At 36.4% G+C, this 16,230-nt stretch overlaps 1 protein-coding gene and 1 pseudogene across 6 annotated transcripts; one reads left to right on the forward strand and one right to left on the reverse strand.

Annotated features, from left to right (window-relative positions):
* Positions 1 to 595: 595 nt before the first annotated feature.
* On the forward strand, positions 596 to 10,216 carry CTC1 (conserved telomere maintenance component 1). Of its 6 annotated transcripts, none has more exons than XR_002601351.2 (18): positions 613 to 1,873; positions 1,965 to 2,083; positions 2,405 to 2,479; positions 2,566 to 2,644; positions 2,753 to 2,815; positions 2,919 to 2,996; positions 3,101 to 3,307; positions 3,702 to 3,806; positions 3,911 to 4,180; positions 4,344 to 4,823; positions 4,920 to 5,534; positions 5,624 to 5,715; positions 6,858 to 7,041; positions 7,208 to 7,322; positions 7,579 to 7,898; positions 8,010 to 8,208; positions 8,965 to 9,406; positions 9,932 to 10,216. XR_002601351.2 is itself a non-coding variant. In XM_088120221.1 (18 exons), exons 2-17 carry the CDS (start codon positions 1,091 to 1,093, stop codon positions 8,175 to 8,177), a joined length of 3,753 nt encoding a protein of 1,250 aa, XP_087976347.1. In that variant the 5' UTR covers positions 622 to 779; positions 865 to 1,090; the 3' UTR covers positions 8,178 to 8,208; positions 8,965 to 9,666. The 6 variants fall into 6 exon arrangements, 3 of the variants coding, with proteins under 3 accessions (XP_087976346.1, XP_022139489.1, XP_087976347.1); XR_015789043.1 differs by having other exon boundaries at positions 9,935 to 10,216; XM_088120221.1 differs by lacking the exon at positions 9,932 to 10,216 and having other exon boundaries at positions 622 to 779; positions 865 to 1,873; positions 8,965 to 9,666.
* Positions 10,217 to 14,283: 4,067 nt separating this feature from the next.
* On the reverse strand, positions 14,284 to 15,744 carry LOC111010546 (transcription factor MYB44 pseudogene; annotated as a pseudogene).
* Between the last annotated feature and the right edge of the window lie 486 nt (positions 15,745 to 16,230).

Raw genomic sequence — 16,230 nt, forward strand, 5'->3', positions numbered from 1 at the left:
TTCCCTATATTTGAAGTAAAATTATTTTTTAACAAATTCATGAGAACCATATTTTTCTTTTTACCAAACTTATTTCCTAAATGCATTTTTTTCCTAATATTTTTCAATGTCGTGGCTATTAACTAAACGTGAGAAGCAAATGTTTCGAAAGAAAATGACAAATTTCTTTGAAATCCTATATCCATCTGGGTTTGAATCTTATTGAGAGGTTCACTAGAGGTTCACTAGAGATCATAAAATTGTTGAAGAAAGAACAAATATTTCTTTGATTCCTTCCGGGTGATTGAAAAATAAAAAAAAATATTTAATGTATTCAATATAATTATGTTTTTACAAACTATCGTCTCAATTCATCCTATTTACTGACACAAGGATGAATGGTTATGATATATTTAATTTAAAAGGTTGAAAGCACAAAAATGTAAAATGACAAAAAAATCAACTGCCCACAAATCTTGTCAAAAATAAAATAAAATAATAAATAACTGCCAATAAATTTAAATTGGCCACTCCCACAAATTATGTTTATTTCTATATTGGGCTTTTACACCATCAAACTCAATGGGCCTAGGGCAATCAGATTTAGCCGAGCCTGGGCCTGGATGCGCCGTCTTGTTCAGAATTCCTTTAAAAGCTCTTCCTTCGTATTTTCCCGCTATCTTCCCTCGCTTTCTTCTTCTTCTCCCGCTTTACGTCGCGTGAATGCACCGGAGGAAGAGCAACAGCTTCCGAAATGGACGACATTAAAGTTCTCACCATTTCAGACCTAATCCAACGAGGTCTTCCTCTAACTGGAACATACGTTCTTCATCAATCTTCTTCCTGCAATTCAATTCCAGTTGATTTGTTTCAATCTAATGTTAGGCATGTTCCATCAACCACCTCGTCTCCTGCGGAATCAAATCCTAGCCCTAAAGTTCTTACTTCTCTAAAGCGTCCGGCCATCATCATCGGAACCCTAAATCTCCCTACCGGTGCTCCTGGACCGTCCAACTTACACTCTTCTTGTCGATGCCCCAGCAACAATTGCTTTCAGTTCACTGATGGCTCGGCTACTATTTGCTGTGACATACTTGACATCGACATTGGGATGATGGGAAAAGAAATTCGGGTCTTATCTTGGAATTTCATTCCATTGAGAACGGCTGGTGGATTCTTGGAAATTATAAAATGGGACTTTCTTTATCCGAGCGGGGTACTTCCTCGGTGCTCCAACGTCGATCCAGTTCTCTTGGATGCAGGTACTTGCTCTACTTCTGACGATAATTTGAAGATTCGGCACTGTCTTTGTGGTGTATTAGAGTCAGTTGGTCCAGTTAGTACTGTTCCATGTACTGTAGGCCAGAGAAATTTGCCGAGCAACAGGGAGTCCGATTCATCTATCGGCTCGAAAAATCTTCGAGGATTTATGGTTCAAATCATGGTTTGTGAGTGTCGGTCATGTAGTTCTAGCGAGTCGATGACATTACCTGATGATCCTGTTCGAAAACATTATACTGATTCACTTGTCAAACCGAAGATTGTGTATCTTTGCGGTTCCGCGTCGTCTTGGCATCCCGTCGTAACGAAATTCGTGGGAAGATTTATAACGTTTTGGGGCTTGAAAAAGAAGTTGGTCTCCATCGGTAAGGCCGAGTCCTGTTTAATGTATGTGAGCACGGAGAAATCCTCTCTCCATCTATCTAGGTTATCTCATATAAGGCTTCCGTGCAAGAAAAATGCCATCAAAGGGAAGGGAGAATGTGGATCATACACGGGTATAGTAAAAGGAGTATACATGCAAGGAATGCTTCTTGAGCTCGAGAATGAGGTCTGGCTTTTGTTGACTGATCATCTGCTTTCCCCACCTCATAGTCTTAGGGTGGGCGCCATTGTGAGTCATTCATAATGTTCAATTTGAGGACATTGGCAATTTTTCTTGCAGGCATGTTTTGTAATCATATTCAACTTTTACCCTTCTGTAGATTTCTGTGCGGAATGTTCACTTTGTGAATCCTAGATTTCCTTGGTCAAAACTGCTTATACTTGGTGCTTGCGTCAAGACTAGCATCTTTGTGCAACTATTTTCTCCATTGGAAGCCAAGTGAGGAGCTTTATTTATTTATTTTTTCATCGTCTCTGTTTGCCTGAGCAGTTAAAGGTAGCACATTTCATCGAATCATGGAAATTAATGCCTATAGTTTGGATTTTTTTAACGTTATATTTACCTTCAGTTTTTCGTTTCTACCTTCTATTTTTATTCCTAACATTGATTATCTTGCAACCATGGGTTTGCTATTTCATTATTTCCACCATCCGAGGTTCATTTATTCTCATTAGAAGTGCTACTTGAAAATATTGATTGAAAACGCATTCTTTCTCTTTGGATGACCAAACATGCATTGGATACATGAAACTTCTGCAGGTGTCACGTCCTTTCACAGTCAAGGTGTATGTTGGGGAAGTTTGTGGACACCTTACCTTTTTCGGCAAGACTATGGTATTTAATCTTTATGCTGCTTCTATAGGGCCAAGGAACACAGATTTCTATCTTGTTGACTTATTGGACTGGATGATTTGTTTCAGGCTATTGCTTCTTGTTTCGTCTTTCCGGAAAATGTTTGCCGGTGTTTTATCTGAAAAAGAGATCGTGGGATCAAAAAATGTAATTCTATTTTACTGTATTAACGAACCTTTCTCCCAGACTGCCACCTCTTTATGTTAACACAAACTTATCTCATGAGCTGATTTTGTTGGTGCAAGGTGTTATCAGAAGGAAGGACTGGTTCAAATGTACGCTAAATCGCATTTACCTTTGTCTATTTATCGATATCAGGTAAGCAAATTATGTTATGTTCAATGATGATTGAACGAAATACACCTTTTGCTCTGGCTTTGTAATACTTTGATGTCATTCTCGATTCTCTCTCTACTGGCAGCATGGAGCAATGATGAAACTGTATGAGCATGATTCATGTGGCTGTGGTAGTGAACCACACAGCATTAGCCTTGTAACTGTAAGTTTACGGTCAATGTATCTTTATTTATTAGTTGTGTGAATTATTTCATCGTTAGGGTCACATCACATACTATTTCCTGCCTCCTTTTCCCTTGGTTTCAGGTGGTCCCTATCTCTGTTTTAATTTTCCATTGTAAATTTACATGGATGAGAACCACAAGGTTGAAAAATGAAAGAGTTATTATGTGTGAATACGACCAGTTCAACCAGTTCAGACTTCTATCATGCGGTGGTAGATCTTTTCATCAGACAACAAGGAAAGTTTATCGAAGTGAGGACATAGGCTTTGTTTTGGTCGGCAGTCTGAAGGTTAGTAAAATTTCTCGATTCTTTTCATCTCAAATTCAAATTTGAAAGCTCAGTATGTATTGGTAACGAAAGAGGTTTTAGGTTGTTAACTAGGATGAATTTGAAGGCTCAGTATGCAAATTTGAAGATTGATTTTGCATCTCTATTTCTTCTTTCATTGTTCATTCCGTTTCTGCTATAAGGTTTCTGCTATAAGGTAACGACGCCTATTTATGGGTTGTGTTATGTCCTTATTGTGATAACTGATAAGTTTATCTATGACTAGATTTTTTTTTTCCGTTTTATAATGCGAAGTGTCTTACTAAATATAGTTTTGTGTTAATGAACACAGCTTATCTTTTTTTTTTTTTTTTTGAGTAAAAACACTTAGCTTATCTAAGCATTATTTATCCAGATTTCTACGTATTCCGGAAGATTGCAGTTGGTTGATGTAACTGGAGGCGTTGATGTTATAGTACCAGATCTTCCATCGACTTGGAATGCCAAAGGCATATATGAGGTAAATTTTGTGATTTTTAGCTGCCTATAGTTGGGTCATTGTCATTTATGACCATAATGATTTTAGGTCTCTTGCAGTTACCTTTGTCCATTCTGATCTTTCAGGTAACAAAATATATTCTGGTCATGGAAGGCATTCCACAAATGGAAAAGTATTTGCCCAATGAGTCATTCTCATGCAGAAGTTTTTTTCAGAGCATCTCATTGGAAAGGGATCTTAGAATAGCAATTTTCGTTTATTTCCATTACAGAAATGCAACCTGCAAGAATTTGCCCTTATATTCTCGTGTTGACAGTGGGTATGATATTGAGATTTTCGAAAGTGGAACTTATCACCTGCTACAAGTAACACACAAGTTTCCCATGTTACAAAAGGTGAAGTCCAGTATCTTCTCTTCTCATGGACCTTTGTATTATGATTTGTATCTTGGTGGGGGGCACAGCTTTCCAACCATGTCCTTTGAAGGACATCACTTTACTTTTGTAACTTATCAAATATTAATGAAAATTTCGTGTTCCTTTATATGCATCTTCCTAGTTCCAAGGCAAACATTTGGCACCAAACACATCAAGCATGTTCGTCGAGGCTGTAGTCTATTCTTGGAATTTATTTCTTACCGAAAGAGATAAAAGATATTCAACAAAGGCTTCAATGAAGCAGCTGACGGAAGATTCTGGATCTGCAAATTATCAGAGACACGTTGATAAGAGACTTAAAATTGATCATCAATCTGGGAGGGTAGAGGGTTCAGATATAGTATGTAACTTTGGTGATTCTAGCTGTGGCTTTAATGGTTGTTGCGATTGTTACGAAGGATCTAATGAGGAACATGAATGTTGCAACTTGAACCATCACAGAATTTCTTGTGTGGCTACTATTAGTTCAAAGCATGGTAGCCAAGATATGTCAGGTTTCTTATTCAACACAAGATGCAGATCAAGTAGCGGTTGTAGTTACAGATTAAATGCCCAAAGGATTTTGTTAGAGATTGAACCTGAAAGTACTTTAAAATATCAGGTGTGTTTCATCTTTGCATGATGCTTATCTTCTTGCATAGGGATAATCTTTTCTTCTTATTATTAAGGCAATAATATACTTTCATCAATATTTCAGTTTCTGCAGATTGGCAATTACTACATCACAAAGCATTATAAAGATCACTCATTATTCAACATAGAGGAGTCTAATTGTGTCAATGGCCAAAAGTTTCTTTTAACTTCAAGTACTCGTTTATGGAGCATATCATTCAATTTTAATGATGATATCCTCCATAGTATTGAATCAAACAACACTCGGTTCAATGACTTTCCTTTCTGTGATGGTGGAGTGATTTCAAGAGATCAGATTGATTTGCATTATGGAACCTTTTCAGATATCTATCTTCATCTTCCTTCAAATGCAAAAGATATTTTGGTATTTGAACTTGATAAACAGGAAGAAGATTTGATCAAACCAGTCTTAAGACCTGAAGAAATTGGCAAAAATTCTCCCTGTTATAGAGACGTCACAACATCGTACATGAAAACCTCTGTTTCCCGTGGATCTGACTGTCTGTTTCCTGAGGGAAACTTATTGTCCCTGCAAGGTCATGTGGTTGCAGTTCATGATCTTCGTCAAAGCTGTATAGATTCTGATTTAAAATGTCAAAGCAATAGAGATGGTAGCCAGTGCAGATTCTTTATGGGCGCAACAAGCACTTGCATCCATCTTCTGGTGGAGGACCAAATTGTATGTCTCACTGTATCATGCTCTCTCCTTTGTTTTCATATATAATGTGCAATCTACAATTCAATGCCTTTTTATTTTTTATTTTCTAGGTAAAAATTTTTGGTTGTTCGAAGAATTATAATTTACCTGTCGGATTTGGACCTGGTGTAAATGCAACTTTCCATCGAGTTTTAGAACTGGGGTATGTAATTTTATTCTTTAGAAAAAAAAAGAGACTATATATATATACTGTGAAATGCCTTCTGTATATTGAAGTTTTTGAGCCATAAAGTTCCTCTTAGTTTTGTCAGTCGTCTGACTCTTCCCTTGCTGTTAGAAACAATGTTATAAAATACAGGGATGCAAGATTTTTATCTCTTCATTACAAAAGACAATTGTGGTGGAGCACTCAAACATGTCTACCCTTATGGTTAATTCAGAAAAAGATTATGTTTAAATTTCTATTTATTAGTCATCAAAGGACCGCATTATGTGGGTTTGAACCTTTTTCTTTATAGGAAAATGGAATTTCATCAATAAGATGAAATCATGAGGCTTAAAACCCACGAGCTGAAAGAGTTACAGAAATCTTCTCCAATTTATGCAAATAATATGAAGGCTAAAATTAAAAAATTCTTTTTAGAGGCACAAAAACACAATTGCTCCAAGTTTTTCCCACAAACATTACTGCTCGTGTTAAGCTACAGAATGCTTTCTTTTTAAGAGGACCACAAAAGAGAGTACCCGCATCTGTCGGGATTTTCTAAGGGAAGACAGACTTATTGGAAGTGCCCAGAATACTTCTCCATAGTTCCATAGTGGAAGGTTACAGATGATGGATTCTTGTTGCTGCTTATACATCTAGCACCAGCTAGGGGCAAACCGCTATGGTGTGTTGGTCTGCTTCTTCTGGATTTTGTTTGGAGTATTCAACCCTTCCAAAAGAGGATTACGCAAAAAACGTCTTCTTTGAATAAGGATGATCCCAAACACCTACAATGAACTCCTGGCTAAGCATCAAGCTCTTCGTGCCTAGGTCTTGAAAAATGGATTTACATTGAAAATAAACCTCAAACTCCTGTGTCCAAACTCCATGATCTTTTTCATTTGTAGTAGTGCAATTTTCTAATCTACCGATAACAGTCATCAAGTCGCCATTTCATCATTAGGATTTCTTCTAAATGTGGTGTTCTAATGGCCCTGTACGAAGTTGTATATGGACCTTGTTTTCTTTATCATTATAAGATCTGTATCTATATCTTGCTTCTATTTTTTCTTCCCTTCAGATTTCTGAGTTATTAGAATACCGTTTCTTAAACATGACAGTTATTATTGGTATTATAGGGATCAACGAAGATTGATGTTGACTCCGTTATCTTTCATAGATATCAGCTCTTTCAGGGTACTTGATTATTCATCTACTGAGAAGTATTTCGACTCCATCTCATATTCGGACAATATTTCATTACAACTATTTTCTGAACTGATTCACTCTGCACACTGCAAGTTAACAAAGTTCCGTTGCAGGGTAAGCTCTGCACTCTCTCTCATGAGAATTGATGCTTTATGAATGCCCTCTTTCCAATTTCCACTAAGTTTGTAATGTTCCAGATCTATAATGTTTACTATTATCTCATCTTATCCTATGAACTATTCTTAGTTTCATTGTAGTGTATATGTCGCTCTTTTTTCAGGTTGTTGCTGTCAATATTCTAGTCCTGGAGAAGAACATTGATCATGTAAATTTTCAATTTGAAATTCCTCGTAGGCCACCTCTTGTAAAGATACCCCTTGCTGGCTTCATGTTGGGTAAGTTTTCATACCTTTTAGGAAATATTAATATCCTGTAACTCTGGAGTTTGGGAGGTCTCATACAGGCGAGACGTTATGTTTAGTATTCAATCAAATATTTCACAAGCCTTAAAAAATGGAAATTGGTGTAAATTAACAATGTTTGGGTCACATGGGTAAACTTTTATTTGATTTTTATCTGCATATGGAGAATCTTGCTATTTATTTATTTATTTATTTTAATTATTCTATTTTCTACAAATTTCATGCACAGATGATGGTTCATCCAGATGCAACTGCTGGACAAGTGGTGAAAAAGCAGCAGCCTTATTACGGCTGAACGATCCGCTTCCACAATTTGCTGACTGGACATTAAACTGGACTGGGATGGCTTGTAACTCTGGCGCCACTGCAAGCTATCACCTGGGCAGGGTTGTGAAGAACCATGGTAGAATCATTGTGAGAAGTTGTGGGTCAATCCTCAATTCTTATCAAGACCTTGATATTTCTCTGGGTTCAGATGATGCTCTCAGCAGTGCAGACGAGAGCTTCCTCAAGTTCATATTAGTCAATTCATGTCTTGGTGCCATTTGGGTGAGTTTATATCTATTACTCCATGAACTCAAAGCATTACCAATTGCCTTGACGTGATAAGATGTTTTTGACTCGGACAATGTTTGTATAATATGTTGTGCACTTTGGTAGACTGTCATTGGGAGTCAGTTGGATTCAGATGCTGTTCGGAGTTTGTTAAAGGGACACATAATGGAACCCGGGTTGATGCAGTCACATAATATATGGGCAACGGAAGTTTGTCGTACAAATGCGCTCAATGAGGCCAGGAATGCTATCCTAGAACTGGTGAACAACTGATGGTCTTATTTGCATGCGATCAGAACGGCAGGTATAGCATGAGTTTCCTTTTTTCCCCTCCTCATTTTTCTATATCATTATTTCCATATATTTGTTTAATTTGTTTTCATTCTCCATATCATTATTTCCAAATGTTCGCTTACATGCAATGCTTCCGTATTGTAATATGATGATATTCCCTCTCGTTAAAAGGAATACAAGATTTAGGCAACTCGTATGTCTTGTTCATGAAATTCTTGTGGTTTAGCTTTTCTGACAAGAAGTTTAATCTATAGGCCTCAAACACTAACCATAATGTACTATAAAACGCTTTTGCCCAGGTTTTTCAATACCTAAATGAATAGCACAGACTCCCATGTCACGGCCCAACCATAAATCCAGAGCTTTCGCCTTTCGTGAACCATTAAATTTGGCCTTGCAAGATCACGAATATCTCTCTTAGAAATCAAGTAGAGGTTCTGAATACTCCCCCGTGCAGCTTCTGTACGAGTATTGGAATAGTCACCTGAAAGTAGTAACTTTAAATGGCCAACGACCGAGTTAAATTTAGATAAAGCCCCTGTTCAGCTTCTGTTGTACGAATAGTTTGTTGTTTATTGTGACGAGTATACAAACCAATATTGCCTAAGGAAAGTTTAAATAGAGTTCAAATATGTGGTTATTTGACTTACTATATATACACCCCGTTAAGGCTGTGCAATGCTCTACCATATACTTCTGCACTGTTTCGATTGGATTGGAAAATTTAGAGCACTGAATAAAATGGGTTCCGGTTTGCATATTGCAGGGACTGGTCCATACAAGCCAAATTTTCCGTATGGCCGTTTGCCAAGTTGGTTGGTCTGAAAGGTTGGCATTTCAATGTTTGTTAGACCGAATGGGCATATCATCCAGAACCAGCCATTCGTATTTAGTGACCACTCACTGAGTTAGTATTTGAAAGACTCGAGCCCGCTAGAGGAAAATCTTTTGGATTCATCAAGTCCATCTTGCATTTTCCTGGGTTTAAAGTGCAGCCCACCAAGTAATAGTGAAGCCCACAGCGTGTTGTTGCTGTCAAATCTATGGACTTAAGAGAGATGGAAGTTGGCAATGGCTACAGCTTTTGGACAATCCCACACAGGGAAGCAGCAGTGGCGTCTCTATTATGCTGAATCAATGGAGGCCTTGATATATGGCCAATGGAAAGGAATTTTGCCACTGGACGTATTGTTGTCAATGGAAATTGAGTAAGTATTACGAGGGTACTAGAATTTTTTATTTTTTTTTAATTTTGCCAGTAATAGAATTACTCTATTAATTGGACTTTTCTTTAGTTTGTCCTGTCAAGAAATTTGAGATTGATGAGGTGGCAGGACAAGAGCAATCTGCTTCTAGAATTAACTCTAGAATTGGGGTTGAGTGAGTTTAGGGTTTATTTAGAAAAAAAAAAAATAGTAGTCTCTCAAATGCTTTATAACAAGTATTCTAAATTAATTGGATTTTGTCAGCTTGGTATTAATGGAATAGCCAGTTTAGCATAGTTCATTTGGCAAGAACTAAGGATCTTACTCAATATCAACTATTAAATAGACTTTTTGAAGCGTACTAAAAAAGTAGAGAGAAACTAATATATGCATTTGCTATTGTTTGAGGTATCAATCTCTCACCTTCATATTTGTTGTAGTAAAAAAAAAATTAATATGAATTTTTAACTATTAACATGAAAAGTTATTTATTTAACTAGTTCCATGGTGTTCGTGATTTCCTTTCAGAAGTAGTCGAAACGGGCAATCCCAAAATATGGGCTGATCCAAATGGGCCCATGTGCGAGCCAGTCCAACTCCAAAGAATTGACCGGCCCAAACTGTACTTGGGCCAACCGTTATCGTAATCGTCTAATCACTCAACCAGTTGATCAATTTTCATGCAATCTACTTGTTCAATTTTTTTCCTCCCTTTTTAGGCGGTGCTATAAGAACCATCTCCTAAGTTATTTTCCTCCATCAACATATCCCATTTTCTCTCTAAATTAGTATTTTAGAGCTCAAAGATATGGCTTTCCATAACGCAACCCAAGCAGTCCTGGCAGCTGCCTCCCTTGGTGGAGCCAGCCAAGCCAGAACTGTCGTAGGTGGTCCAAAAGGTTGGTGTCCTGGCGTCAACTACACCGAATGGGCCATCCAAAACCAACTCTTCTACTACGGAGACGCATTAGGTATTTCAAGATCCATATAAATGTCGAAGTCTCAAACTTATAGAAACGTTGATAATTGAAATGGATTGTGTTTGTAGTTTTCAAGTACAGCCCAATGCAAAATGACGTCGGGGGACACAGTGTTTGGTTGCTCCCAGATCTTTGGAGGCCTTTCTATTGCGGTAGCAGTGAAGGTGACGGGGGCTTCGATTGCGGAGTTTCAGAGATGAAGTTCATGGTGGTGCCATGGCTGCGACTCCATTGCTGAAAGTTAAACAACAAATAATGCTGATGAAATAGAAACTGTGGCCTTTTTGTTCTTGTTGCAATAATTGTACCCCTGCGTGGAAACTTCATTTACTTAGATTACATCAATGAAATAAAAACAAACAGTGGATAATATTAACATTTAAAACTTCAGCTCATGTTCTATTTACTATTCTGTCCTTCGCTAGCTTTTCCAATTTCGCGTCTACAGAAATTTTGATTGAAAAAAGAGACGACAAAACCGTCCACACAAAATATATTCTCTAATAGTTTACAAATTTTCTTTTTCTAGTTATTCGCTAGCTTTTATTTTATTTTGTTGGAGGGTGTAATTCGACATTATACGTGTTAGAAGAGGAACTGGACATTAACGACATTATAAGTAAAATATCTCGTAACGTAAGTCAGATCTGTAACCCTCTTTTAAAGCCTAACCTAAGTTAGATTGCTAGGACTGAAACCAGTAGAACAACTATCCCACAACTGCTTACCACCAAATTTACACCACAATTTATGGGACATGCAAAGCGATCGATAAACGGTTTGTTCTTCTAAGTGCCTATAAATATTAAGGTTATATCCCTTATGGCACTACGTGAAATCGATTGCTGACCTTGAAATAAAATAAAAATAATTTTAATTGAGACTAACTTGAGTTTAAAAGGGTTTCAGTTACATTTTATAGACCTTGAAATAATCTCAATTCTCTAAGGCCCTCAGAATTTAGCATAAAGCATGGTATTTAAAAAAAAAAAAAACTCTTTTGATTGCATTATATATAGGTCTAAAGTGACTTTTAAAAACTTAAAAAAAAAAAAAGTAAGATAAATAAGAATCTCAATTTAAATGAAATCAATAATTTATAAAACGATCTGTTTTGTCCTTTTTGTAGGAAAAAAGAAGATACTACTCAACATATCCTATGTGAATGTAAGGTAATTAAAGATATATGGATAAATTGCACCCCTATTGAAGCAAATTTTTTCTATATTCACAGGACAAACTAGACCACAAAAGAGTATTGGGGGTGGCTAATCGATAAGGCTGGTGGAGAATAATGTACAAGAAGCATGATCATAGCTTGGCAGATTTGGGAAATGAGGAACAAATCAATTTTCAAAGCATTCAAAACTAGAGACATTCAATTGGTGATTGACAGATACATAATCAACAGTGCAGGTCGAAAAACAATCTAAGAGGAAAGTCAACAAACAAGGACTTGCACCTGGCAAGGTAAATTGGAGACAATACGGGAGCCCGATGGAAACCTCCCACGTCAAATTCATGAAAGTTAAATACGGATGCAACATGGCGAGCTGATACAAACACTGAGGGGATTGACTGGATTTTAAGAGACGAGAAGGGAGAAGTCATCAAAGCAGGCGGTAGAATTATAAGAGCGGAAAGAAATATTACTTACCTAGAGGTGATGACTATTTGCGAGGGATTGCGTGCGATTCGACAAGAACACTGTCGACCAATTCACTTAGAATCTGACTTCCTCGAAGCGATTCATCTACTTCACAGACAGTGTCAAGATCAAACTGAAATTATTTGGCTTTTAAAAGAAATTTGGCAGATGATGAAAGATATGGAAATAGTTTCAATGAAACATGTCAGTCGAGAGGCAAATAAAGTGGCCCATGGTTTATTCAGACGAGCGATGGAAAACGATTTGAGGGAAGAATGGAGTTGTCAAACTCCCTCGTGGCTGGACAATTTAGTTTTTTCGAAATTTGTTTTATGTTAAGTTGTTTTCTTCTTATTTCTTCAAAAAAAAAATTTAATATAAAACTTTTAATAATTAGGAGACTGATATACATATATTCAAACTAAATAAACGGCATAATTAGACCGTAATCCCTAATGAAACAGCAAACTTTCCACTGTCGAGTGCCTAAAAATGAACTCATTCTCCTTGCCTAATTTTCACCACCCTTCCCACATTTCCAATAATGCTTATTTACCCAAATCCTTGGTCAAATTATCCTTTTTTTTTTAAATAATTTTCTATTTCTAAAATTAAATTTCAATAAACGATATATTTTTAATTTTGTATATCAATTATTTGAATGATATATCAAGTAGTAGTTCTTTAAAATTACACGTATAAAAATAATTATTTTATTAGAATGTTGATTCAATAACAAGAAGTTTGGAGGTTGACATTGAAAATCCAAGTTAAAAACACGATAATATAAGAATAAAAAAAAATCGTAGATCCACTTCCAAATAAACCTTATTCATCACATTGTTAAATATTTGTAGTAAAAGGAAAAACTGTAAAAAGGCAAAAAAAAGGTGCCGCCGAAGGCATAACTTTATATGAGTGGGAATCATTGTTCATTTTTGCTTTCACTCTTCCTAAATCCTAATACTACCGGCGCTTCTCCCAATATCAACTCTTTTTTTCCGTTTAAATAATCAAAATTATTCTCAATTTTAGAATTCCATATCAGAACTCAAAACGCTCAAACGAGCATCTGGTCCAAAAACGAGATCCGACCCAGATCGATATAATAGATATGGACTACTATTCCCATCGCTAATTAATTTTGAGATGGCATGTTGATAGTATACTTTAAAAAGTAATTGTTTTGGTTCTTTCATTTTTTTTTATATCTCGTTTGTTTAAATAAAATTTCAGAACGACGCTACACTTGGTAGATTTTTTAAGATGTAGTCATAACTTGTATTAAAAAGTATAGTTACTTTTTTTAAATCATAGAGACCAAAATAGATGTTTGAAAGTATAGAAATTAAAATAAATACAAATTGAAAGTACGTGAACCAAAATAAACTTTTTAAGAGCGTAAGAATCTAAAAGAATCAAAAATACAAGTACCAAAATAATATTTCAACTTTTTCTTTATCTGTCTTTGAATTCTATTTTCACTTTTTTCTACAGGTCGAGAAAAAAAATTTAAACACAAAAGAGAGATTATTTTTTGATTTACTTGTAACAATTTTTTATATTGGGAAAATTAGGTAGTAAATATAAACATCATATCCAATTTTCTTTTTGCATTTTTTGACCATACAAATATCTCTGCTGACCCATGAGTTTGCAAAATCAAAACTGGCATTCTTAATGTGGTCTTTTATCATAAAGCAGGAAAAAGACAGAAAAAAGGAAAAGTGACAACTACCTATAAAGTTTTTCTATTATTATTGTTTTCGATCACAGTTGTGACTTGGAAATAACTAAAATAATAATGAACCAATATAAAAGTAATTGAAAAAGGTAAATTTTCAGAACCAAAATAAAAATTAAGACAAATTAAATGATCAGTCCCTAAATAACATAATTTTTTTTTGGCTTCTATAATTATATTTTTTTAATTAGAAACATTTTGCTAAATTGACACATGTGATAAATATGAGGTAAACTTTTCAAAAAAAAAAAAACTCTAATTTTAATTTTAGTCTTTTCACGTCTCTAACTTTGTCTATTATTCCACTTGATCATCAACCTTAATCTATTAATTAGCCATCTTTCATTAAGAGTGGAGCTAAGAAATGAAACATCATTTTATAAGGATGCAAATTTTTTACTCTTAAAAAAAATTATTCACTCGCCCCTCCCTATCTACCACATTACATCAATTTTTTTAAAATTTATCTAATAATTTTAGCAAAATGAGATTGCCTAGAAAAGAAACATAATTCAAATTTGAAAGCTTTTTTAAGTTCACGAACTAATACCAAAAAAGATATAAATCCGTAATCTAACACCTTTATTCTATTTGCATAATTTTTTGCATGGTTTGCATGAGCCAATGAGAACCAAAAGGGTACACAAAGCAACGCACTATACTCGCAAGTGCATGTTGACGTGGCATTCAATGATTGGCCACCTACATATCACAAGTTGCAAAACATTCGTTAAAAAAAATGTTCTTTTTTCTATTTTAAGACTCAAGCAAGGCGAAGAATAATAAACGGTGACCGTTTGCTTCCTCGGCGTTCGTGACAGGCTGTGACGCACACAACTTTTCCAAAAGAGCCGCCACGAATTTGGATCTTTTTTTTTCCTAATCCCGAAAATTAATAGAATTAACGAGACATCAATCCAAATGGGAACATAAAATCCATAAATTATACAATAGTAAATTAGGAAAATTAGGGCTCTAAATTTTTATTGAAATCCCGAATTTTCCGAAAACGTCGTCGTCATGTACTCCCTAACCTCCCTCGCTATCACGTCCCTCATCATTTCCCAGAATCCCGCCGGCAGAGTTTCGCTCCGGTGGTCGGACGCCGGAGCCACGTCACTGCCGGATCCAATTCCCGGCGTGGCCAGAGTTAGCGCCGTCAGCGGGTCATCATCGACTGCACCGAACGGAGCGGACGCCGACGAGCCACCGCCGACGACATCGGCGTTGTCATTCCCGCCGGCGAACTCTCCGGCCGATCTCCTCTGTTCTCTGACTCGGCGCTTGAGCGTGGAGTTCCAGTGATTCTTGACGGCATTGTCCGTCCGACCGGGCAGCAAGCGGGCAATGGTGGCCCACCGGTTTCCGTAGCGGGCGTGGGCGGCGATGATGGCGTCATCCTCGGCTGGAGAGAAGGGGCGGTGCTCGACGCCGGGGCAGAGCTGATTGCACCACCGGAGCCGGCACGATTTCCCCGACCGCCCCTTTACATAACGGCTAATCAAGGACCAATTCCTCGGGCCGTAACGCTCGACGAGTCGGGTCAGGATCCGATCCTCTTCGGCGCTCCATGGGCCCTTGATTTTATCTGGGCCGCCGGCCGTAGCCCTCGGCCGTGGCTTGCCGGAGAGAGAGGAATCGGAGGAGGAAGATTCGGAGGTGGAAGGGGAAGATGAAGAATTATTATAATTATTATTATTATTATTATAATTATTCATTGTTGGAAGAGAAGAGAGGGGAAATTCGAAAGGTACGGAAAAAGTAAGGTGGGGGAATACAGAGCGCAGAAAGGCCGTGTTTGGGAATTATATACGGAGAATGAGGAACGTTTTTTTTTTAATTAATAATAATTTATAAAGTTAAATTTATTTATTTATTTTTTTTAGCGGCTGTGGGGGAGGGGGGTTACTTCCCGGAAAGTGGCTTTTTGTAAAGTTGGTGGGCGGACGCTCAAAATGCCCGACCGATTACTGTTTCGAATTTGTTGTTTAAGCCATCCAATTTTCTAATCTTCATCATTGGTTTGATTTTTATAATCGAAAATTTAACTACCTCATCAGTTGACAATAAATCAATTTGTATACTGTATTTGTACTCCAAAAAAAAAATTTATATTAGATATGGTAGCTAGATATATATGATAGTAAGATGTCAACCATAGCAGTAGAAAAAACATCATTGACCAAAACGTCAAAGAATCAAATTCTCACTACCCGTATTGTTGAACTAAAATAAGTTAATATAATATAGTAAGATGACAATGATATATTTAAGGTTCTTGTATAAATACTACTTTTCTATAAAAGAAAATTAATAAAAATGTGGTTTGACATATGTCTCTATATTCACTCAAATCCAGGAGTCGTTAAAAGATTAATATTGAAATTATTTATTAATTAATATTAATGTCTACATAAATACGATAGTATATATTTGAAGTCACTTCGTCTATATG

The sequence above is a fragment of the Momordica charantia genome (genome assembly GCF_013281855.1).
Source record: "Momordica charantia cultivar OHB3-1 chromosome 11 unlocalized genomic scaffold, Mcharantia_2.0 BLBB01000011.1, whole genome shotgun sequence".
NCBI classification, from domain to species: Eukaryota; Viridiplantae; Streptophyta; class Magnoliopsida; order Cucurbitales; family Cucurbitaceae; genus Momordica; species Momordica charantia.

Excerpts from the sequence above, each read along its gene's own strand:
- CTC1 (XM_088120220.1), top strand. The coding sequence starts at position 734 with ATGGACGACATTAAAGTTCTCACCATTTCAGACCTAATCCAACGAGGT. Across the intron at positions 1,874-1,964 it reads GTCTTAGGGTGGGCGCCATT|ATTTCTGTGCGGAATGTTCA; the intron begins GTGAGTCATTCA and ends ACCCTTCTGTAG. Across the intron at positions 5,535-5,623 it reads TTCTGGTGGAGGACCAAATT|GTAAAAATTTTTGGTTGTTC; the intron begins GTATGTCTCACT and ends TTTATTTTCTAG.